Source organism: Diachasma alloeum, unplaced genomic scaffold, assembly GCF_001412515.2.
Source record: "Diachasma alloeum isolate Michigan unplaced genomic scaffold, Dall2.0 Dall_scaffold_00213, whole genome shotgun sequence".
Classification (NCBI taxonomy): Eukaryota; Metazoa; Arthropoda; class Insecta; order Hymenoptera; family Braconidae; genus Diachasma; species Diachasma alloeum.
In genome coordinates, this window is record NW_021680378.1 from 829,333 (window position 1) to 854,541 (window position 25,209).

The 25,209-nt window shown below is 35.2% G+C and overlaps 1 protein-coding gene across 1 annotated transcript in view; it reads right to left on the reverse strand.

Moving 5' to 3' along the window:
• Positions 1 to 2,346: 2,346 nt before the first annotated feature.
• The window catches only part of LOC107037127 (insulin receptor substrate 1), a 24,040-nt gene continuing 1,177 nt past the window's right edge, over positions 2,347 to 25,209 (reverse strand). Inside the window, exons 2-8 of the mRNA XM_015255510.1 lie at positions 19,898 to 20,346; positions 19,452 to 19,597; positions 18,496 to 18,787; positions 8,654 to 9,063; positions 6,727 to 7,536; positions 5,936 to 6,170; positions 2,347 to 5,605 (exon numbers count right to left, since the gene is read on the reverse strand). Coding sequence (XP_015110996.1) covers positions 4,413 to 5,605; positions 5,936 to 6,170; positions 6,727 to 7,536; positions 8,654 to 9,063; positions 18,496 to 18,787; positions 19,452 to 19,597; positions 19,898 to 20,300 — 3,489 coding nt within the window. The 5' untranslated portion in view covers positions 20,301 to 20,346 and the 3' untranslated portion in view covers positions 2,347 to 4,412. The remainder of the gene's footprint in view (positions 5,606 to 5,935; positions 6,171 to 6,726; positions 7,537 to 8,653; positions 9,064 to 18,495; positions 18,788 to 19,451; positions 19,598 to 19,897; positions 20,347 to 25,209) is intronic.

Sequence of the window (25,209 nt, forward strand, 5' to 3'; positions counted from 1 at the left end):
ACTCTCCCCACCCCGGCATCTCGCCCGGGCTGTCACCCCTGATAGGGTGCACCATTCTCCCCCAATGAGACTTGCCCGAAGCCCAGACTCCACCCCGTTCACCCTCATCCCTTGACAGGTACACAACTTCTCCCATAAATCTCAGCACACACGACACACGTGCACGCGTAACCCCTCGTGAAGTCTCAGCAATTGGTCAATTCGTTTCATCAGAGAACAGGGGGAATCCCATGTTCCGTAAACATCGTAAAAATTCGCTTCTTAATCAGGCCCTTATTAAAACCTACATTTACCGTCGTGTTTGCCCATCTGATTTCATAGTTTATTCTGTTCTGTTGTTTTCGCTAGTTGGGGTGACCAGAATTTGTCGATGGGACAAGGGAAAAATTTCTTAATCCATATTCTAAACTACTTAAGGTGTATTAGGAAACAGGGCTTTCTTACGATTGTCCCCATGTTTTTCATGGATAATGGTTACAATATTCCCCAGGTATTGAAAATAATTCTAACCAGCTGTACTACACGTCCAGCACGCGAGACATACACTGTTAGAAAATTACTCTTCACGGAGAGAAATATTCAATAAAAATTACGTATCTTTTCCGTAATTTCGGAGCGAAACGTGGTTGTAGGAAATTTTACGGAACTGTCATGGAATTTTTCCAGAGGGTTCCGTAATTTTTATCTGAATCTCCTGTGAAAAATTACGATACCGTTACTTAAATTTTCTGCGTCGATTCCGTAATCGATGAGCGAACTGTGAGTTTCCTAATTTTTACTGAACATTTCTCTCCGTGTTAAAATTTGATTTCTTAGGTTCACACGACAATGAAAATTATTGAAAATCATGGAAATTCAGGCAACTTTCCACAGTTTTAGAAAAAATGCAGAAAAATGATTGCACGGTCATGAAATTTCGTGAGCCTTTAAGTAATGATAAAACGCAAAAACGGAATATTTTTTCACGTCAATTCGATCAACAATTTACCAGAAAAATTCACAGAATGTGAATTTTTGCGAAAAGGGTGTAAATACATCCTTAAGTCATTTAGAATTTTTTTTGCAAATTGATTCTCAGCAAACAGTATGTCGACAATTTGTCGACAAATTGCCGATGTCCTATTTACTAAAGATGAACGAAACGTGAAGTTGTTTTATATCGAAATATCTCGAAACTGCCTGACCGCTAATCCTTAATTCTGATTGGTCAATATGTGACATGAAGTTATTGACATAATTTCAAATATATATATGACATAATTTCAAATTCTTCAGAGGTAAATTTTTTTTTCACGTCATATATATATAATATATATTTCACATGTAATATTATCGGTGAAATTAATAAATTCTGTCCTGTTATGGAGACCGATTATTTAAAAAAATTGAAGGTAATTAATTGAAAATGAAAAATTATCAATTATCAATCATTAGTCGAATTCTCTTTGATTCATTATCAATATTTATAAGGTATTCATGAGAAAATGAAATTCAATGAATTCCATTTCTTCATTTCAACAAATGAATAGATCAGCGCGCGCGCATAGATCTTGTCCTGTTAAATTTTAGATGGTACTGGCAAAAATTGTTTTCTGGGTAGGGACTGACTTTTGGGTGGTATTGTCTTGGGATATTCCTTAAGGTACTTCCGCAGTAAGTATACTTGGTGAAAATTTCGAAATGGTATAAAGACGCAATATTTAGATCATATGTTGTTGACCACATTAAAAAGATATTCCCAAAATTTCAAGTCCCTGGTCCACCCCATTTTTGAGATATGCATCGCCAAACATTCAATTTTTGTGTTTTTTCCATTTTTGACGATGTATATCTCGAAAATGGGGTGGACAAGGTACTTGAAATTTTGGGAATAGTTTTTGAATGTGCTCAACAACATATGATTCAAATNTGCTTTGGGATTGTCTGGCTCAGGATTATGTGGGCCGTAAGCAAAAATGCATGTCTTCAATATGTCGAGATATAATGAATGAAAGTTCATCATCATTTTGGGTTTTCAACCGTCAATTTTTTATGTAGAGAAGAAGAAATCTGCTGGTAATGATATTCAGTAGATTTCCTGCTTTATCGACTCCGGAGGGTAAACTATTGACTGAGAATCAATTTTCCTCCATTATCGACATTACAATGCTGGTACAAAAAAATTGTAGATGTCACTGACATCAAATTCCCGGTCTATGACGTAAACTTTTGAAAAAAAAACTGAAATTTCTCAATCTGAGAAAAATTGATAACTAAAAAAATTGATGTTTAGAAATAACTGGGTACCCAATGTATGAATAATTTTTAATGATTTATTGTTAATATTATATAATTATGTATATTATATTCATATTTTCATATATATTTTATTTATATATTTATCCGATGACTTAAACACTAGAAGGGGTTTCTTTACTCATTCCTCGAAAAATCATCAATTATTTATATTATTTATAGTTTTCAACTGGGGATCAAAATTCACGGGGTTGTGGGAGGGACACAAGTAGGGATTCGTAATATCCAATCATTCCGAAATTTTCCTCTTTCTCATAAAAAAAAAGTTTCAAAGAAGAAAAAACATTTAATTATAAACAAGCATTAACAATTTGTCTATCCACTCTACACGTATGGGATATTTTCATTTTTCCTCCCTTGACAAAAAAAAAGACAGAATGAAATAACAACGTATATACTATCCGATCTCTAGGGAAACGGATCGAAAAAAATCGATTGTTGCCAATTCGTCAAATAATTTTTTTCGATTTCTTTTTTTTCTTCAACTATTTACATTGATTACAGTTTTACATTTGCAATTCACCTAGACTAGTTCATCAGGAAGTCCGAGACTAGAGCCGATGAAAGTCTCTCATTTCCAGCAAAATAATTAATTTTAGGTAATAATTCGCAGGTAATAAATCTACTGGTGAGATTTTTTTGGGTGTATTGATTATTGGATTTGGAGCGGGGGGTGATTTTTTTTCGTGGAGAAATGATGGGCCTGATTTTATGAGAAAAATTAGCCATCGTGGGCCCATATCAGTCCATTGGTTCTCGAGATATTGAAAGCTATAGAGTTTTTAGATTTTTAGATCAATAGATTCTGGAAAAACTTAGTGGTGAATCCAAGAATATTCATCACTGGTTGTAATGAATTTTTTTTTATCGAGATTGCATGATTATTCACCGAGATATAGACGATTTTGTGCCGCTGTCTATAGGATTTTTATAGCATTTCGATTTTTATATAACCAAAGGAATTGAGAAGTATGATTTGTACCGAAAAATGGGGGTAAATTGAAATTGATTATTAGTCGATCGACAGATTAACAGCTATAGAAATTCTAGGTTAGGAATCTATATCCGTGGATATCATCAAGAGATTTTTGAAAACTTGATCGTCGATTGAACAGTATCGATCAGTGGTTGTAATGTATTTAAAAAAAATCAAGATTGCATGATTATTCACTGAGTTACAGACGCTGTCTATAGGATTTTAATAGCATTCTAGTTCACTGCATAATCATTGGGTACAATCTAACGTTTCAGGTTTCGAATTAGGGGATATAATTTGTAACGAAAAATTGAAATAAGTTATCACTTATTGGAGATATTGACGTTTATAGCTATAGAATTGATCTAAACAAAATGTCGATTTTTCATTCTGTATAATTCTAACGTCTCAACAATGAATGGGCAGGTGAGCAGACAATTTATCGAGATACCCATTTCTATAGAATCCATTCTCAAAACACAGATCTTGTAGTCTATAGATTCCTACATTAACTTTATCTCTTTCATGACAAAAAAATGTTTTCTATCTATAGCTGAGTGATGGGTGTCAAATTGAAGAGCAAGATCTGTATTCCGGAATATATCATTGATTAATCGAGATATAGGAGCTATAGATTTAATCTCCAAAAAAATTACATTTCCTTATCCACAGAAGCTCAACGTGAAGGGCAGGCATCCGCTATAAAATAAGGATTCTTTGTGATCGAGCAAAAATTGGAGGAGATATAGAATTCTATAGATTCCATTCTCCAAACCCAATTCATTCTGAATTTGTTTACTATATCTCAGGAACTAATAGATCGATTTCAACGGGTCAAGACTCAAACAAAATGTCCCGAACAATGCCAAAAAATGGACCACTATTCCATCAATAGCCATCGACAATTCCAAGAGCTATTGACAGCTATAGAATCCCGTTTTGCAATATCTCAGCAACCAGCAGACCGATTTCGACGATCGACGGCTCAAAAAAAATGGCCACTTCAAACTAACCCATCTACAGATCCTAATCTAAAAAAAACCCTGCCCCCACCAGAATCACCTCAAAACCTCAATCAATAAACCCCAAAAATTCTCCATAACCCAACAACCTCTCACCGAGAAAAAAACCTCCCCCCAAATTAATTCTGCTTGAGCTTCGCAAAGTCAATCTCCGCATACCGGAAGCCCTCTTGCGCAGGCGTGGGTGAAACAGGGGGTACGGATGATGACTCAGGAAGATCCAAACTTGCGTAATGGAGTAGTCCCACTCCAGGCTGTAATTTTTCGTAGCCCTCGGAGTCCAGTGGAGTGGGAGTTGGGGTGGGTGTGACTGTGGGTGTTGTATCGTCCGGAATTTTTGGTGAATTTGCTTTGGGCCCCTTGAGGGTCCCCGTCTGTGTGGGACTTGTGTTGGGTGATGGACCCACTAATTTCGATTTCGATATCGACAGCTCGGATAATTTTTTCGTCACGGGGGACTGTGGCATCGGCGGATTGTCGGGGGGATTTTTTGGGGCCTCACGGGCCCCAGGGGAGTCCGGCTTTTCGGGCTTTTGATTGGTGGTGGGACTAGGCTCGTCTTTCGAGGTGTTCGAGAGAGATATCGTTATCGGTGAGGTTGTATTTCTCGGCTGTTTCTTTTTCGTCAGATTATCGGTTAATCTCTTGGCTAGGGGACTCAGGGGCGTGTCCCCGGGGTTCGCGGGGCCTGATGTGGGGGCGGGTGGGGGGCAGGGAACTATTGGCGCCATTTGGAGGGGATTTTGAATTGTGGAAATTGGATTTTGGGGGTTTGAGGTGGTATTTTGGGACAGAATGATGGCAAGGGTTTTCAGTGGGGACTTGAGGGGACTCTCCGGTCTCTCGACTTTTGACGGATCATTCTGAATTGCTATTGGCGCTGATGTCGCTGAGAGGGAGGTCATGACGGCGTAATTTGAGACGTCGGGAGAGCAGTCGGAGGAGCTGGTCTCTGATATCTGTTTTGGGGTGTCGAATGCCTTCACTGGCGATTGGGGACTGTTCAGGGAGAAGGGAAATATCGTGGTGGAGCTGGTAGGAGTTGTTAGGGTTTCAGAGCTGGGTGAGTCAGTCAGGGGTAGGAAACTTGGGATTTTTGAGGGCTTCGATGCCTGAATAGCAATTGGCTGTGAACGATTCTTTTCTTTACGATTACCTGGACGCTGACGTCGACGGGGACGATTTACTCCGGTCGTCATGTTTATGTAGTCCTGCTCGAGACTTGGGCGGGCCTTGAATGGGCCCATCTCCACGTAACCTTCTGGAGGTTTACGGGGCTGGGGAAGGTCCACTGGAGCTGTTCTACTTACTCCTAGAAGAAATTGCTACCGTTCAGAATTTTTTTTTTAATTTTGGGGAGCAGACATTTTTTTTTCCTCAGAAATAATCTTTTATTTTTAACAGAAAAAAAATCTTTTTTTGAGATAAAATTTTGAAAAAAAACTTTGTGAATAAAAAAAATTGAAATTAGTTGTGTTGAAAAAATAATTACTTTGTGGAAGAAGTACTGAAATATTCTGTTCTTCTTTTAAGCTTTGATATGTCAATTTTTTAAAAAGATAAATTTGTAGAAATGTCAATTTAACTAATTTCATTGTTATCAATTCAACGAAAACAAAGAATTGTCCCTCATTTTGTATACCTGGTGGACCATTCATCTGCATATAATCGTCCTGCATCGGTGATGGTGGCTGTTTAGGACTCATATCATTCCTCCAATCATCCAAGGTGCTGTTCATTCTCATGTATGGTTCAGCCTCGACAACAGGTTTCAGAGTCTTCAGAGATGGTTTGTGAATGACAGATGTCGTCGTGGAATGCACATGATTGTGATTGTGATTAGTCGTGGTAATGTTGTTGTTGTTATTTCTATTGATCTGAGGCCCCCCCAAAAAAATCACAAATTAATGTAATTCAAATTAACTGAATGAATAAAATCAATGAATTAAATTAACGAATTAAGGTGTTTCGGTTGAAAAGTCAAAATAATGAAAAAAAATTGGAAAATTCATGGGAGAAATGTCTGAGTATGCTGCACCATGGAGAATTTTTGTACTTTTTTTTCAGATCTCAGTTTCCAGAAAAAAAAAAGTAATGAAATTTGGATGTTTTTGTAACCCCTCCAGCTATAACCTCCGAGGTTTACCATCTCGAGAGGCATTTTAATATTTTTTCAATAATTAAAATAACATCCAATAAAAAGTATTTGACACCTGTAGGTGATGAGAAAAAAAATCAATCTGATGAATAAAATCAATAGTCAAAAAATGTTCAAATGCACACTTAAATAGTTACTTGAAAATTGGAAAATTTCGTGCTCAGCGATTGAATCAGGGCTCGAGAACACTAAGACTCCCCCCCCCCCTCCCCCACCGGTGATCACTACACAAAACACCTTAAAAACCGAATGAGTAAAAACAGAATGAATTTTACCTTATTAACACCACTCATATCTACATAGGGGGCAGTATTGCTGGCATGCGGTTGTCCAGGTGACATGTCCACATAAGAGCTTGTGTCAGTGGCAGTGGAGTACGACTGTGACTGCGAATAACTCGATGGTGATGATGAAATAGTCGTTGGTACATTGGTCCTCGTGAAATCCATCTCCATGAGGTCCTCCATACGTTCACTGGCGACTGAATTGTGCCCCCAGGAGCTTGACAGCATTGGCGCTGAGTTGGATTTATTAGGATTGACATTTTCAACACTCGTGGGTAACCTAGAGGTGATGATATTGGTGATACGACCCAATTCGGGTCTTTTCGATCTGCTGCCAACTGAAAATGCCCTGACTCTTGATGACTCCTGTAGGGCAATGTCCAGGCGATTTTTTCGATGTCTGTTGGAGGGCTCGGGACGTGAGCCCACTGAGTAGGCACGTGTTGGCCGCAGGGGAAGATCGTCAGACGGTGTCAGGAAGCTCGAGACCTTGTCTAATGGATAATCTGACAATCTGAGATCAGTGGATGGTGTTCCACTGGTGACAGAACAGCTGGAGCCATGCTGTGACATGTCATCGGGGAAGTGTCCATTGTGTCCATTGGATGGATCCATGGCGACATAACCATCGTCACCAACAGGTGCCATTGGAACATAGCCATCGGGTAGAGTTGATTCCTCAACAAGGGATGAGGCTCGAGAGTGACTCAGACCAGTTGTTGCTGGGCTCATTGGCATGTAAGCACCACCACGACCTGGACTCGAGCCGCAGGGACTGTACATCTCCACGTAGGAACTTTGCTGCAATTTAAAACAACAATTTTCATTACTTAAATCATCATTTATTTATTTTCACTATCTGAAATCATCAAAATCATCAAAAATCATCGAATGAATTCAGTATTTTCTTTTTTTATTAAGGCCCGGGTAGATTATCTTTCGAACGAGATCTTGGTTGTTTTTCTTATTTTGATAATCTGAAATTATCTCCAATTGCTATTCAGTTTGACATAGCCCTGGGGTCTCAAAAAATTATGATTGTATAATCAAAAAAAAATGTTGAAAAAAAGCTGAACACTCTGAACGCGCGTTTTAGAATAATATTGGGAAATGAACCCAACAGGGAGGAAATTGCAAATTAATAATTTGATATCTAATGGCTGTTAGGTCGTCATTTGTCACAGTAGTCAATGGCTGTCAGGTCGTTAGTTACCATGATAAATTATCCATTCACTATTTCCTCTCTATCGTACTTATTTCTTAATCTTCATTAAAAACGCTCTTTGAAAAATGTTCATTTTTTTTCTACTTTTTTTTTGCCGACTGCGGCAAGGAGCAGCGACAGTTTTCTGGTGGGATTTTGGCGTGGATATCATTGTTGACTTGTTGTTGTTGTCGTGTTGTTGTTGCTGTTACTTGTTATTATAACGCTGATTGTTGATGGATCATACTTATTTCGTAATCTTCATTAAAAACGCTCTTTGAAAAATGTTCAATTTTTTTCTACTTTTTTTTGATTGTACAATCATCATTTTCAGGAACTCCTGCGTCATGTAAAATCTAATGGAAATTGTGATATATTTTACATTATGAAGATGGAAAAACAATCGTGATAATGTTCGGAAGATAATCCACCCGGGCTTTAAAATCATTAAAACAATCGTTTTTAAAAAGTACGTGAACAAGTGAGTCAAACCATTTTTTGCTGATACAAAAATCACTGATAAAATTGTCAGTCATTAAATCATCGCAATCATAAAGAATCATCAAATCAATTCAGCATTGTTTTTTTATTCAAATAATTAGAATCATCGTTTCGAAAGAGTGAAAATTAAATGTGATTATGTGGTCATCAGTCATCATTAAAAAAAAGTTGCAATCATCATAAATCATCATAAATCATTAAATGAATTCCCACCTGAGACGGCGAATGTGACTTGAAATTGGGTGAGTATTTATTCGCCTGTCCACTGTTAGACCATGGAACATAATCATCCGCATTCTCCTCGAGGATGACTGGTTCGTCCGGTGTTAACGAGTGCCCATACCTCGTGGTGCTCTCCTCGATCATGTTATCACCTCCCTCGTCCATTGATAATGACGAGCCCGCTGAGTCTGTTGAGCAGGCACCAGAGGCTGGACTTATCGGCATGGATGAGACTGGAGGTGAGTACGAGAGGCCTCTGCCGTACATGGAGTGGGGCCTCGTTGGATGGAGCACCAGGTGAGCATTTCGAGAATGACCAAGCACCAGGGGCGCTGGATGACCCTCTGATGCTGTTCTCGCACGCGAGGGCAGGCTGTCACACCTGTCACGACCTGTCGCACCTGAAAAATCGAAGACATCGATGAGCAATTTTAATCAAAAGTTGTTCTGTTGATTTTAATAAATCTTTTTTTATAGTTAAAATGAAGCAGATTTAGAGAATGATTTTCATGATTTTCATAATAATTTTTATGATTTTTTATCATTTTCATGAATTTTTATGATTTTTTATAATTTTTATGATTTTTATAATTTTTACGACTGATCATTGTAATGATTTTTTCTCATTTTTCTGCTTCATTTTACGATTATTCCTTTTTAAATACAAAAAAAAAGGACAGAAAATTGATGAAAAAGCCAATCCCATTATCCCAGCATAGCGTGTTAATTCTTCATAATTTATCTGATGAATAAATAAAATGGAAAAATTGCTTCAAGTACCAGATAATGAATTATCACTGAAATCCATTAGTGAATATTAGGTACAATCCCCTGAGATTTATCATGATTGTGTTTTTTTTGCAGTAGATGGTTAATTAGATTTTTGCAAGAATATTGCTATGGAATTTTTCACGATGGGGAGATGAGATTGAGATGAAGCCAGGGGACAAGTAGCCAAGAGCAGTAAAAATCAAACATTCGTGCTGTAAATCGAGTAAAAACTTAATTAAATGTACTAGAAGGATGGAGAAACAGTGGAAAAATCAGCAGTGATGGTAAAACGTGTCAATTTTTTACATCTCGAATTGCATGTGCAATTATCTCGATCAATAATGAGGTGGACAGACATTTTTTCAATATCCTATTTTATAAAATATGTTTCTTGGTGCCTCTTTTAGACTCCATACATTACTGACATAACGATGAAATTGAAGAAACTTTCATGTTTCAAAGAACTTTCTTTTCAGCCACTAATTATCGAATTATCTCAGTAAATAATCATGTTATCAAAAAACATCATAAAACATTTTTTGTCCGAAATTTTCTCCTCTACAAAAAATGTCCTGCAATGTTTTCCTCTAACTGTACTAATTACCGAGATAATTGCTCAATTACTAACCTCTTTAACCTAAAAAAAATCTCATCGTCTAAAACACATTTTAGTTAAATCCTGAAATAGAAGGTATTTCTATTCATAAACTTATTGTCGACGTCACGTTTTACCACACAATGACACAATCAAATCAATAAATAATCAATCAGTAAGAATGAAAAAAAATCAAAACACAAAATCCTTAAATATACGCATGTTTTCATCGCTTATCGATCGAAGAATGTCGAACGCAGTAGCAGTGGCAATGCAGATGCAGATAAATCAAAACAACAAAGCAAAAAAAATCATGGAATCAATTAACAATATCAATAAACGAATCGCCCAAACGATTGCTCACAAAACAGCCAGGGAAATTCCCCCTGTCAGCCTAATGAACAGAGCCACATTAAACTGAGACTAAAATAAAGATTAATTTATTTGAGTGATTAATTGAAACACTAATAAATAAATTAACTGTTAATCCCTTCTCGCATGCGATGCAACAGGCCCTAGACAGCATCAGAACGCATCTTAAGTTTTTCGATTCGTTTGAAGAAATTCAGTCAACAAAACAATTTTTTTATTCTGAATGAGAAAGAATTTTTTATTCTTCAGTTGAGTTTTCGGGACGTAGGGGAGGTTGGGGTAAAACGGACACTTTTGACTTTTTTAAAAATGTTAATGAGGGGTTGAAATGTTGATAAAATTTAATAATTTTTTTTCAATACAAAGAACAATTCTTCCCCTTTGTGACGAGTCTAAACTGAGCGCAATTGATCAATTTGTTTCTAAGTTATGAATAATTTTAAAAAAGTCTAGTGTCCGTTTTACCCACCCTTCCCTATCTCCAAATCTAAGGGAGATATTGAAATCTTTGTGAAGACCATTTTTGTAGAGTGAATTGAGGGATACAAAAAAGGTCCTGACAAAAATTTTGCTATCTCTTTCAGATTTCGAGATATTGACTGAAAACTGCCTGATAATAAAAATTAACTTGAATCGGCTTCCATTGATCGAAAATTTTATCGTGATTGGAAATCAATGGTACCCAGGAGTGACTGAATTTCTTCAAAACAAGATCGGAGAAACGAGAAAACAAAATCACCAATCAACCAGCGAGACTGCAAATCATTCCGGCCTCATGTATTAATAAAAGATCAGGCCATTTTATCCATTAACAATTGTTAACTGATTTGTAAAGATCCAGTGAGAGGTGGGGCATTTCTCTCTTCGATGAATAGACATTTTCGTGCATTATCAGTGGAGAAAAATGCATGAAAATCGTTATTCCATGATGAGATATTGACGAGGAGATCCAGGTGCGTCATAATTAACAAGTCTGAGGGTGAAAAGTTACGTTTTTCATTTTTTCATCGAATGTCTGAAAGGACTCTGTCTTGCACGTCAGTTAATAGTATTGATAATCCAAAAGTGAATGCAAAAGAATTGTTTTTTTTTGTATCTCTCCCTCTCTCAAGTAATTTGTGTTCATATTTTTTGTTGCATTTGAACGAAAAATACATACAGCGTAAAACAGATCTTTTAGATGATTGCGATTGATTGATAACGACTGCGGCAAGGGGCAGCGACAGAGTTCTCTGGTGGGATTTTGGCGTGCTTATCATTGTTGTACTTGTTGTTGTCGTGTTGTTGTTGTTGTTGTTGCTTGTTGTTATAACGCTGATTGTTGATGGTAACGTTGGGGTAGTTGTTGTTACATTAACGGTTTGGGAATTTATTGTGGATATTGGCTGACTGGCAACTGAGTGCCGGCGTCTATTTGCAGTTGAGCTGCTGATGGCGTATGTCCCAAGGCTCCTAGTCCCCGCAACAGCTGCAAACCCATTTTCTTTCATCCCAACAATTTTCTTATTTTTCGCTCTCTCAATTCGCCTCATTTCTCGTATTCTGCCATCTCTTGTTTTTGTATAGTTGTTGTTTTTCTTTTTTTCTTTTTTTTTGGAAGAATGATTTTTCTGGGGCTTCTTTTTTTGGTGGGGTGAAATAAAAATTAAGCGAGACACATTCACACTCTGAAATGTTTCCAGTGTTTTGACGGTGAGGTGGGGAATTATGATTTTTCCATCAGTCTGTCAAAATAGTGGAAATATTTCTTCACTTGGCTGCTTGGGTTATTCACAGCTGGACAGTTAGGGTGATTTATTCCCTAAGAGGGGGAGGGATTCAATGAAGTGATATACTGTCAACACCTGAGATACCCATGCTCCATGGAAAATCATAAGATAATCTGCGAAAGCGGTCCGAGGAGCGCAAATACATCCCATTAAACATAGACCAACGAATCAAGTCGGCAGCGAAGTGGTGGAACGAGTCAAGTTGATTTGACTATTAAGTTTTCAGTGGATATCTGGGAATCTAGGGGGGCTGGCGAAATTTTTGTCATGACGTTTTTTGTAGAGCTGTAAAAAATGTCATTATGAGAATTTCAATATCTCCTCGAGATTCGGAGATGTTTCTGGAAAACGCTGTGAAGGTATATCCCGAGATAATATGATTTCCGGAAAAAATTCTAAATGACTTAATTTATTGCGTTCCCATAAGTTATTGAGTTTTTCTGTCCTCATGTGTTATTGATGAAGGCAACAATAATTTTTTTAATCAAATAAGAGACGATTTCACGAAGTGTTCATTTTTTAGATTTGAATATCGTAGAAACTATGTACTAGAAAATTTTACAAAAAATTCATCAAATTCGGAATTTATCAATCTATCACGATTTTTTTAAAGCGTAAGAACCGTTTTCTCATAAGATGGAATATTATTTGCATTGTTAATTTTTTAAATTTATTTTTCATTATTTACTGTCTCCTAAACTGTGTCGTACAACTAGTTAGAATTTTTCTCAATAGCTGGAGAATATTATAAATATTATCTGTGAAAAACATGGAAGGAATCGTAAGACAAACCTGTTTTCTAGAGATATACCTTAAGGTATATTCTAAGACAATACCACCCAAAAGTTAGTCCCTATGGATTTCCGAAAAAATTCTAAATGACTTAATTTATAGCGTTCTGATAAATTATTGAGTTTTTCTATCCTCATATATTGTTGATGAAGGCAACAATAATTTTTTGAATCAAATAAGAAATTGCTTGTTAATTAATTGTTTGAATCAAATGAGAAATGATTTCACAAAATTTTCATTTTTTAGAGTTGAATATCACAAAAACTAGGGGAGAGTGGTGCAAAATGGAGCAGTCAAAAAAACAACTGTTTGACGCAATTCAAGCAAACAACATTTTTTTAAAATTTTTTTTTTGTTACATTTTTTTATTCTTGGAAATATTGACAAAAATAATAATTTTCCATTCAGTAAAATGGAAAATTATTAAAAAGTTTCGATGGACGAAGATTTTGTCAATGGATTATTCGATTGAAATTCAGCATTATATTTTCCTTTTTCCCCCGTTGGATCTCCCCCTGGGTCTTGCTCTGGACTTTAGATTCTGCTGTTTCATTTTCGTTTCAATTAATCCATTGACAAAATCTTCGCCCGTCAATACTTCTCGATAATTTTCCATTCTACTGAATGGAAAATTATTAGTCTCATCAGTACTCCCATGAATGATAAAAAGTTAACAAAAAAAATTCAATAAATTTTTTAAAATCAACTGTATTAATTAAAAATTAATTTTATTAATTAATTAATAAATTTTTTCTTAACATTTACGGTATTCGGAATTTATTAATTTCCCACGGATTCGTTTTCTAAAAATACCGTAAAAACCGTTTTAAAAATTAGATTTTTTTTCAATTGCTGAAGACTAATATAAACATTATCCATGAAAAACACGAGGACAATCGTAAGAAACCTTAGGAGCTGTGTCGACTTGAATCGTTTTACCGCTTCGCTACTGAACTAAAAATCCCACGTTAATTCGAGGTAACAAAATAATTTATAACATTTTGTCAACTGATTATTGACTGCGATTAGCGATTATTCAGCGTGGGATTTTTATTCCGAATTTCCAATGCGACTTTTGGAGAAAGAAAGCAACCATTCATTGATTATCACGTCTGTCCCAAGATTGACAAACATTGAAATAAATTATAATTTTTTTGCTCTCTTAATTTGACAGTGAACAGACCCGTCAGTGTATTGCCAGAGGTACTCTGTGATTGACTACAACTCTGTGAAGGGGCAGATGCCGTTCCGCTCTGATCCTCGGTGGCACTTTGTTCCTCTGTAAATTCCCACGACAAAAACCCATACTCTGTTTTATAATCATCTTTTTCTAGGGACACACGAGGGAAAAAAAACAAATTCTGTAATCAAGAATTAATTTTCTCTCTCGTGATACTCTCCTCCATCGACTACTCGTTATTCCTTCAATTTTTTTTTCATTTTTGCTTAAATATTCCTGGGGGTTTTAAATTGTGATTGTGGCTCAGAGCAAGTCTAAAGCTAATTAAAGCCAATGATATATGAACTTTTCATTGGTTGATGAATGTCTTTAGACCGATGGGATGAGTAGAGATTTATATTTTTCAAATGGTCTTTTCACAAATTTCTTGTCAAAGACTTTCGTCACAGTTGGGCTAGTTGCAGGTGTCTTCCATTACTGAACAAATTAAGGATTTCTGGAAGTTTGTGGACATTTTACAATGATTTTATTATTTAAACTTTGCAGGTCTGAATTTGAATCTCGATAATGAACTGTTAGCAAACATTTTAACAATCTGGAAAAAAATTAGAGAGTTTACTTTCGGAGGAAGATTGATAAAATAATTGAAAAATTTCAATTTTTCAAAATTACGAGCATTTTCCATGAATAGTTTCTTCACAATGAATTTTTCACCATAAAAATCATTTGTTCGAGATCGTAATAAATTTATTCATATTCCGACTTTGTCCGGGTGTATTATCTTTTGAACGTTATCTCGATTGTTTTTCCATCTTCATAATGTAAAATATATCACAATTTCTATTGGATTTTATATCACGCAGGAGTCCCTGAAAATTATGATTGTACAATAAAAAAAAGTATTAAAAAACTGAACATTTTCAAAGAGCGTTTTTAATGAAGATTGATAAATAACTCCGACAGAGAGGAAATAGCGAATGGATAATTTATCATGGGAACTAACGATCTGACAGCCATTGACTACTGTGACAAATGACGACCTAACAGCCATTAGATACATAAAATTATTAATTTGCAATTTCCTTCCGACTGGGTTTATTTCTCAATATTATTTAAAAACGCTCTTTGAAAATGTTCAGCTTTTCTCAAGGTTTTTTTGATTGTACAATCATCATTTTTGGAGACTCTAGGGCTGTGTAAAATCGAATAGCAATTGGAGATCATTTCAGATTACCAAAATAAAAAAAAAATCAAGATCACGTTCGAAAGATAATCTACCCGGACCTTAATGCCCAAAAAATCAGATTTCCGAAAGTTTAAATAATGTCAATTATTCATTGATAAATAACGAATGCTTAAAAAAGTGATAATTCTGTGTAAAATATAAATTCAATGACGCTGGATATTCAAGATTTTTTTTCAATGTGATCTGTACCAAACTGTGAAAGATAATTGGATATCCTTAAGGATATTCAAATACATTGGCTATTTTTTCTTCAGTGAAATGTTTTTCTACTTTTGTCGTCGAACATCAGAGCTTTCATTTGAGCCCCATTTGGCTCCAAGTTTCCAGACATTTTACAATGATTTTATCATTTAAACTTTGCAGATCTGAATTTGAATCTCGATATTGAACTGTTAGCAAATATTTTAACAATCTGAAAAAAATTTAGAAAATTTACTTTCGGAGGAATATTGATGAAATAATGAAAAAATTGCAATTTTTCAAAATTACGAGCATTTTCCATTAATAATTTCTAAACAACGAATTTTCCATCATAAAAATTATTTTCGTGAGAAGACCCGGTAAACCGCGATTCTAACCTTGCTTCGCTCGGTTTGATCGCGGTTTAAGGGCCTTCTGACGAAAAATTGCATTCATCACACGGTCCGAAAGTATTTTCTAACGAATACAAAGCCACATTCGTTAGAAAATACTTTGTGGACCTTGTGATGAAAATAACTATTGTTCGAGATCGTATCAAATTGATTAATATTTCGAATTTTATCAAAAACTGATTCAAGGCCCGGGTGTATTATCTTTCGAACGTTATCTCGATTGTTTTTCAATCTTCATAATGTAAAATATATCACAATTTTCATTGAATTTTACATCACGCAAGAGTCCCTGAAAATTATGATTATACAATAAAAAAAGTAGAAAAAAATTGAACGTTGTCAAAGAGCGTTTTTAATGAAGATTAAGAAATAAGTCCGATAGAGAGGACATAGTGAATGGATAATTTATCATGGTACCTAACGATCTGATAGCCATTGACTACTGTGACAAATGACGACCTAACAGCCATTAGATACACCAAATTATTAATTTGCAATTTCCTCCCGAATGTGTTTATTTCTCAATATTATTTAAAAACGCTCTTTGAATATGTTCAGCTTTTTTCAAGGTTTTTTCAATTGTACAATCATAATTTTTGGAGACTCTAGGGCTAGGTAAAATTGAATAGCAATTGGAGATCATTTCTGATTATTAAAATTTAAAAAAACAAGCAAGATCAGGTTCGAAAGATAATCTACCCGGGCCTTAATGCCCAAAAAATCAGGTTTCCGAAAGGTAAAATAATGTCAATTATTCATTAATAAATAACGAATGCTTAAAAAAATGCTGATTCTGTGTAAAATGTAACTTCAATGACGCTGAGTATTCACGATTTTTTTTCAAATTACTCTCACGCAATTTAGTTAAGAAATTTGATGATTAGAATAAAAATGACGATCAATTCTAATAAAATTCACGAAAAATCGCTTCTTCACCTGATTTCATCATTCTTACGTATTTGTTGGAATTGAAATTGACAGTGGATGAGAGTATCTCATCTGACATTACATAAATGAAATCACATTCATCAATTTTGTTTTACAATTTTAATTTCTATTTTTCATCGATAAATCCAGAAAACAATTTTCCCATTTGTAATTGAATTAATCGAGCAAATCGACTCAATTACTTTGTTTACGCCGGAAAAATTCCAACTATCGATGAAATCCGTCTCATGCATCGTTTTACTCATGAAAATTGAGTATGATTGCGCGCTTTGTACGACTGAGAATCATTAATAGTCCACTAATTGAGGAAAGATTCCTCTCGACTTATTCAACTCTGATGACATGTCTTTCTCATTGATTAATAAATTAATTGATCAATTATGCAATACTATTGATTAATCTTTACACATCCCAAATGGCACGGGAATATCTACAATCTAGCGGCTACGGTCGTATGTCCCTGTGAATCACTTGTTTTGAAAAGTTCAATTTCAAACAAACATCTCGATAATTCCGGTATGACAGTGTCCATGAGTGAGTCACACTTTCCGCTTGCGAGCCACAACCGTACGGGGATAAGATGATAAAATGAATAATAAAAATGCGCTGATAATAACAGCCGATGAAATCTCATTTTTTGAGGGAAAAAATTGATTTTGTGTGCAAAAAAATTAATTTAAAAAAAATTTTGAGACTTGAAAATTGAAGAGAAATGTTTTTGAAAAATGATAAACTGAAAACAAATCTAAGTGAAAAAAAATTAGTTCCCCTAAACTATAAATCATAAAGACTCATTATTCACCAAAAATAGAGTCACTAAAAACCCATTATGTCCCGAAATGTCGAAATTTCCTAATGAAAACACTTGATTATTGTTAAAACGTAAAAGCATAATTACAGAGAAAATTTACAAAAAATATTTTTTAAACAATTAGTAATGACAAAAAAAGTATTGACAAATTTCCCAGAAAAATTTCAGGTGATGCTAGAGTCCCAAGACTCTCCATCACCTCGGAAATAATAAAAAAGTGCAATAAAAAAAATTAATAAAAACTTAGAATTTATTTTTGTCATTAATTTCTCAAAATGAGAAAACTCCATTTTTAAAGGAAAAGCGTTAATTTTGTGTGAAAAAAATTGCTTCAAAAAGTGGAAGCAATGAATTTAAAAAAAATTTTGAGACTTGAAAATTGAAGAGAAATGTTTTCGACAAATTATAAAACAACAGAAAATGTTTAAAAATATAGTTCCACTGAATTATAAACTACACACAATTATTCACCAAAAATGTTGTCACTAAAATCCCCAAATTTTCTAATGAAAACTCCCGACTATTGTTAAAACGTTAAAGCATAATTACAGAAAAAATTTACAAAAAATAATTTTAAAAAAATTCGTAATGACAAATTTCCCAAAAAAATGTCAGGTGATCCTCTTAGTGTCAAGACTGTCAATCACCTCAGAAATAACGAAAAAGTGCAGAAAAAAAAAATTGATAAAAACCTAGAATTTGTTTTTGTCATTAATTTCTGAAAATTTTTTTTCAATTGGAGATTGAATCGCTCACCTAAGGGTGAGAATCCGAGGGCTTTGCTGCCAGTGGGTCTCCTCCTGATGAAAGCAATGGGTTTGCTGGCCTCATTGGCAGAAGAACTTCTCTTCCTCGTCTGAGGTAGTACCTCGTCCTTCTCTTTATTTCCAGAGCCACTCATTGCATTCATGATAGCTGCATGCATGTTGTGAGCGATGTTATTGTCCTCTGCCTTCATCCAATAGTCACCCTCACCAGTGACAGCTGATCTACCCACTTCCATGTAGAATATTCTGTCCATACATCCACATCTTCTGATTGTTGTCAACTAAAAATTCATTTTTTAAATTCAATCATCAAATTTTTCTAGTTCATTGGATGCAAAAAATATGAAAAAACTGATCAACATCATAAAAATGATGAACAAAACTCTATTGTCAAAATCTGATGACCAAAATCGTTAACAAATAGTTTAAAAATTCAGTATTTCTCTTGAATGACAGTGTCATTAACTAATTGTCCAATTATCTCAGTAATTACTGATCCTATGAAAAAATATCAATCGACATTATTTGCCAGAAATTTTCTCCTCTCCAAAAAATCTCATTTGACATTTCCTCTTAAACCCTCTTATTCTCTAGATAATCATTGATTAACATTATACCCCAATGAAAAATAAATTAAAAATTATTATAAAATAACAATCACACATTGACATCATTGAAACACGTAATTCAATTAATACCAATCTGTTTCTAGTATATATATATCAAACTATATCAATTATTAAATAAGACTTCACTACTTTGTAATTCTAAAAATGTTTTTTTGCCTTTTAATTTATTAAAAACATTTTATTTTCTGATTATCTCGTGGAGTTCGATTCCATTCTCAATCGTATATCAATCCTCCAGAGTTTAACTACAGTTTTCTTCTACACTAAAGTTTCTCTACATTTTTTACAGATTTTTTGTGAGGAAAATTCCACTTACTGGGAATTCTAGGCAATCAGTGCTGTCGTCAGCCCCAACTTTAATGAGACTCAGTGTCTTATCAGTGAGGCAGAGTCTGTAGGGCCCATGGAGGTTCTTTCGTTCCCCCAGACCCTTTTTTTGGAGTGTCACCTGCCACACGTGCTCTAAAGAAAAAAATTTAATAATTAAATTAACCGAATCAATTCACTTTGAGTAGATTTTGGCCACTGGCCAGTTTTCAATGAATATCTCGAGATCTAAGGGAGATACCAAAATTTTTGTCATGATCTTTTTCGTAGCCCTCAATTCGTTCTACAAAAAAGGTCCTTACAAAAATTTCGTTATCTCCCTCAGATGTAGAGATATTCCTCGAATACTCATTCACAATTAATTCGTATGAGTTAAAAATGAAAAATGTGAATTGAAAATTTTTAAAAATTGGGGAAAATCAGTTGGCTATTTACCAAATGTAGGTTTGGGCTGTTCACCATCAGGAACATCACCGCACAGGAGCAGCATAGCTGTCAGCCAATCCTCAAGCTCCTTGTCATTATCCAGGATCAACGAGAAACAATCGTCCTTTGTGTACAGAGCAATAACGTGCTTGTGCCTCGTGTCACTTCTACGATTTATGTTGTAACAACTTCTCATGGCTATGCTTCTCTTTGGTGGCTGTCGATTATCAAACTTCTTCTTGTTGTCGTAGTACTCGAGGCATGCCGGATGACCGGGTATATCACCGTGAAGGACGAAGTACTTCTTCTTCAGTGGCTTGAGACCTGATATTAATGAGCCTGACTTACGGAGATGTCCACAGCGCACGACAGGACCACCCGAGGGGCACGCCTGACCCTTGCCCGAAGACATCGCCGTTGATGTTAAAAAACCCGTTTTTAAGAGTTTTTATTAACACCTGTTTCATGGAAAAAAAATAAGACAACAAGAAGTTAATAATAAATCGTTGAAAACAAATATTTGAAAATTAATCGGAGATACAGTTGCACAATTTTGTCATGAAAAAATTGTTTACAATTGATGTTGAATATTTTTTAAATATATTCCAGTCAAAAAAGTAGAATTTTTTTTATATCAAATTAAAATAGATTATCAATGAACATCAGTATTTCGGAATGAATTTCGGAAAAAATTTGACAATTTTATGAAGAAAAAATTGTTGAACAATTGTTATTGCAATTATTTTGAATCTATTTTAATGTAAAAAATATCAAATCACTTCTGATAATAAGAACATTCAATACTTAATACTATAAAACATGAAAAAAATGAAAATTGAATCGTTTTCACTTGAACATAATTATTAAAAAAAAATACAAATTCCTTTGAAAATAAAAAAAAACGTTCAACAATTGTTACTGCAAATATTCGAGAATATTTCAGTCCAAAAAATATCAAACAACATTCCATAAAAAATAAATACTCAATCATTCTCGTTTAAATAATTTTTCTAAAAAAACATGTTTTTGTAGTCATGACCTTTCTGCGCTTCAAAACAAAAACAAACAGCGTCAACAAAACCCTGACCCCTCTTTCCCCCACCCAAAACCCATCGCCCACTCCCCAAATCACCTCTCTCAAAAATCGAAAATCTCGTCGACACGTGTCATCCCCATCCCCACAATCACAAAACCCTTCCCCTCGTCCGAACACAGGTCAATAACCCCTTTCTCGCCCCTGAGAACCGCCCATCAGTCAAAATAAATTCACAAAATTTTCATTTCACTCTTCGAGAGGTTAGGGAGAGCCCAACCATCTACATCCTCCTTATTTTCCCTCCTCACTCTCATGTCTTCCACCAACAATCCCTTTACCACCCTTCCACCCACCCCCGCCAACTGCAATTGAAAATCCAGATGATTTTTTCGTTTCACTTATTTTTTTTCTCGCCCTCATATTTTCATATGTTTTCCCTCTCTCGATCCCTCACTCTATTGCTGTCGTGGGGAATTTAATATTTTGTCGGGGCTTTTATTCAGGGGGTGGGGGGTGGCAATAGTGCGCAACCCTCGATACGCAGTCTGGGGGTTTTATTTTTTTTTATTTTTAGAGAGTGAAAATGAGGGGTTTAGTGTGGGGGGGGGGGGGGGAAAATGGGTTTNAATTTTCATTTCACTCTTCGAGAGGTTAGGGAGAGCCCAACCATCTACATCCTCCTTATTTTCCCTCCTCACTCTCATGTCTTCCACCAACAATCCCTTTACCACCCTTCCACCCACCCCCGCCAACTGCAATTGAAAATCCAGATGATTTTTTCGTTTCACTTATTTTTTTTCTCGCCCTCATATTTTCATATGTTTTCCCTCTCTCGATCCCTCACTCTATTGCTGTCGTGGGGAATTTAATATTTTGTCGGGGCTTTTATTCAGGGGGTGGGGGGTGGCAATAGTGCGCAACCCTCGATACGCAGTCTGGGGGTTTTATTTTTTTTTATTTTTAGAGAGTGAAAATGAGGGGTTTAGTGTGGGGGGGGGGGAGAAAAATTGGTTTTTGAGGGCTTGAAAAGGATTTTTAAGGAACGTTAAGGGCAATTTAAGTGCAATTAATGCATTTTTTAACAAAAAAAAAATTTGAATCATTATTTTTTGAGAGATAAATAATTTTTTTTGAGAAAAGGAGAAGAGGGGTGAGTTTTTGTCATTGTTGAGAGGGGAATTGAGGGTTTGGAATTAATTTTAGGAGTTAAGGGGAATTGAAATTTATTTTCCTCCAGTTGGTTTATTTTACTTTTAAATTTTGTCAATTTTTTTCAATTTGCAACACAGAAAAGTAAAAAATTGTTATTGGAGGAGTTCATAAATTTTTTTCCTTTTATTTACATAAAATTGAGTGCTTATGAATAAACGCATGACTTTTTGTTGCTTCTGAATGGAAGCTTTGTAATAGTTCGAAGTTAGGCTTTGAATTTTTTGTGTTATATCGGCCTAGTCTGATCCAAAAAGTCCGAAAATGCAATTTTTAGACCCCGTCCGTACATGTGTGTATGTGTTTACGTATGTAACAAAGTTGTTCTTCCATTGTTCACTAATAAATGGATGGAATTGAATTTTTTCTTCAAATGTAGGAATTATTGAGCCCTAGCTATCGCCGTTAATTAAAATTTAAATCATCGATTAGTTTTTTCAATTTTCCAATTTTTTCGAAAATCGGTTGTCCCATGATAACTAAAAAAAAAAAAAAAAAAATTACGATGCCCTAGACCATTTACCATAAATGCATTCCTGGTATCCAAGAATTTAAAATCATTAGAAATTATACATGAATTTGTTAAGAAAAATGGAATTAGAATTTAAAATAGCCGCACAGTTTTTGTAAATAACCCGAGAAGGGTTTGTACATAANTTAAGAAAAATGGAATTAGAATTTAAAATAGCCGCACAGTTTTTGTAAATAATCCGAGAAGGGTTTGTACATAAAAAAAAAAAAAAAAAAGTGCTGAATTGATTAAATGATGGCTTAAAAAATTTGTTTGGATGGCCTTTTGATCGAGTTCCAAGATGAAGGCGATAGCAATAATCGTTATGTGTATTTATTTGAAAATTGGCAAAAATTTTGTATTTTTTGAAAATCAGAATTTCGGGCATATCTTTGAATATACCATGCTTCAAATCAGTAGTGAAGTGGTAAACGGAGATAAGTCGACTTATCTCCCATTTGAGTTTTTGAGGAATATTTCCGAATCTAAGGGAGATAGCGAAATTTTCGTAATCACATTTGTTGCAGCACTCAATCGGCTCCACAAAAAAGGTTATAACAAAAATTTTGCTATCTTCCTTGATTCCGAGATATTGATTACAAACTGGTCAATAGTCAAAATTGACTCATCTCTTTTTACCACTTCGCTACTGAAATGAATTCAATCATAGCTTAAAATGTTTGTTGTAATGCCATTAAGTTGAAGTTAAAAGATGATTACGATGACTATATTGGTTGATTTGATTTTTATGATTGTTGAAAATTTCGAATTTTTCATTAATTTCTCTGAAAGTGAGCTTCCTGATGGTTTCTTCAAATGTGATGTTCCAAATTCATTCAAGTATGTGTGAATAAAATTTTTCTATTAACATTTTATCGAAGGGCTGAGAGGAGAGATAGAACTGTAAAAAAGACAATTGGTTATATAGAAGAAATCCCATTTGTTTCAATTTGCAGAACACAAAAGTGGAAAATCGATTGTTATTTGAGGTGTTAATAAATTTTTTTCGTTTTATACATATAGAAAATTGACGGCTTTTGCATTAATTCGTGACTTCTTTAAATTTTTCGAAAAATGTCAAACTCAATGAGTCATTTTTGGATAAAAAATGTTCCTGGTGAAAGAAAATAAAAGCAAAATTCAGGGGAAATTACGGACAACAACGAGTTTCTAGACAGTATCTCGTGACTCATTATTTATAACAGTAACACGTACTAATGATTCTAAAAGTCCAGGGGAAAACCTAACGAGTTTTCAGAAATCTCAAAGTAATAAACAACTGTCAAAAGTTGTGGAGAAATCAATTAATTCCCAAATGATGCTATGTGAATTTCTACGATTCTTATCACCTCGGAAAACCCAATGTTTATCAACAACGCACCCCACCCTATTCCCCTTCAATACCCCTCCACTGCCCCTCACCCTATAACTCCCCGCCGCTGGTCTAAATCTGAAGAAAAAAACACAAAATGCCTGAAAAATGACACAAACTTGAGCAAAAAATGGAGAAACAATTAAGAAACCACGTTCGCTTCCCCTAGATCTTCACAATTCATCAACAGTGTACGCCACTCGATCCTACCCACCCCTATAAAATCTCACACACTTATGCAAACCTTTATAAAAAATCAAACTCATAAAAAAAACAAAAAAATACAGCCTCATCCTCTACTTCTTTAAAACTTCCATGATTATGAACAACGCGTTCCACCCGATCCTTCCACCCTTTTCCTCATCCCCCCCCCCCTAATATTTATCAACCCCTACGCCACCCCTATGAAACCCTAAACGCTCACGAAAACCCATAAAAAAGTACAGAAAAAATCCCAAAACCCAAAAACTCATCAATAAAAAATCCCAAAAATTCAATAAAATTTTCATCCTCTTCCCTAAACTCTAGAAATAAAAACAATCACCTCTCCCCTCCTTCCCACCGTTAAAAACCTCAAAAACCTTTCAAACCCCTGGAAAAACTCCGAAAAAACTGAAAAAAACTCGTTAAAAAACCCCGAAACCATCTTCCGCCGCCCTAAATGTTCACTATTTACCAACAACTTTGCCCCACCCTCCTCCCTTCCAACCCCTAGCCCACCCCTATCAAACCCTAAACGCTCACTAAAACCCTGAAATAAGCCCAAAAAACCACGCATTCAAGGAAAAAAAATTCCAAAATACCAATTAAAAATCTTATCCTCTCCCCTAAACTCTAAAAACAATCACTTCCCCCCCCCAATGTTTATCAACAACCCAACCCTCCCTCCCCACCTCTAGAACTCTCAAAAACCGTCCGAAACGAGAACTCTCAAAAAACTGCCAAAAACTCCCATAAAACCCCCAGAAGCATCTTCCCCCACCCTAAACCCCTACTATTTACCAACAACGCACTCCACCCCACCCTCCCCCTTCCAACCCCTACCCCACCCCTATCAAACCCTAAACGCTCTCGAAAACCCAGAAAAAACGTAAAAACCCACGAAGTCATCAGAGAAAAGAAGGCCAAAAAACAAAAAAGTCTCATCCCCTCCCTTAAACCCTACAAATCAAAACACTCACCCCCCCCCCCCC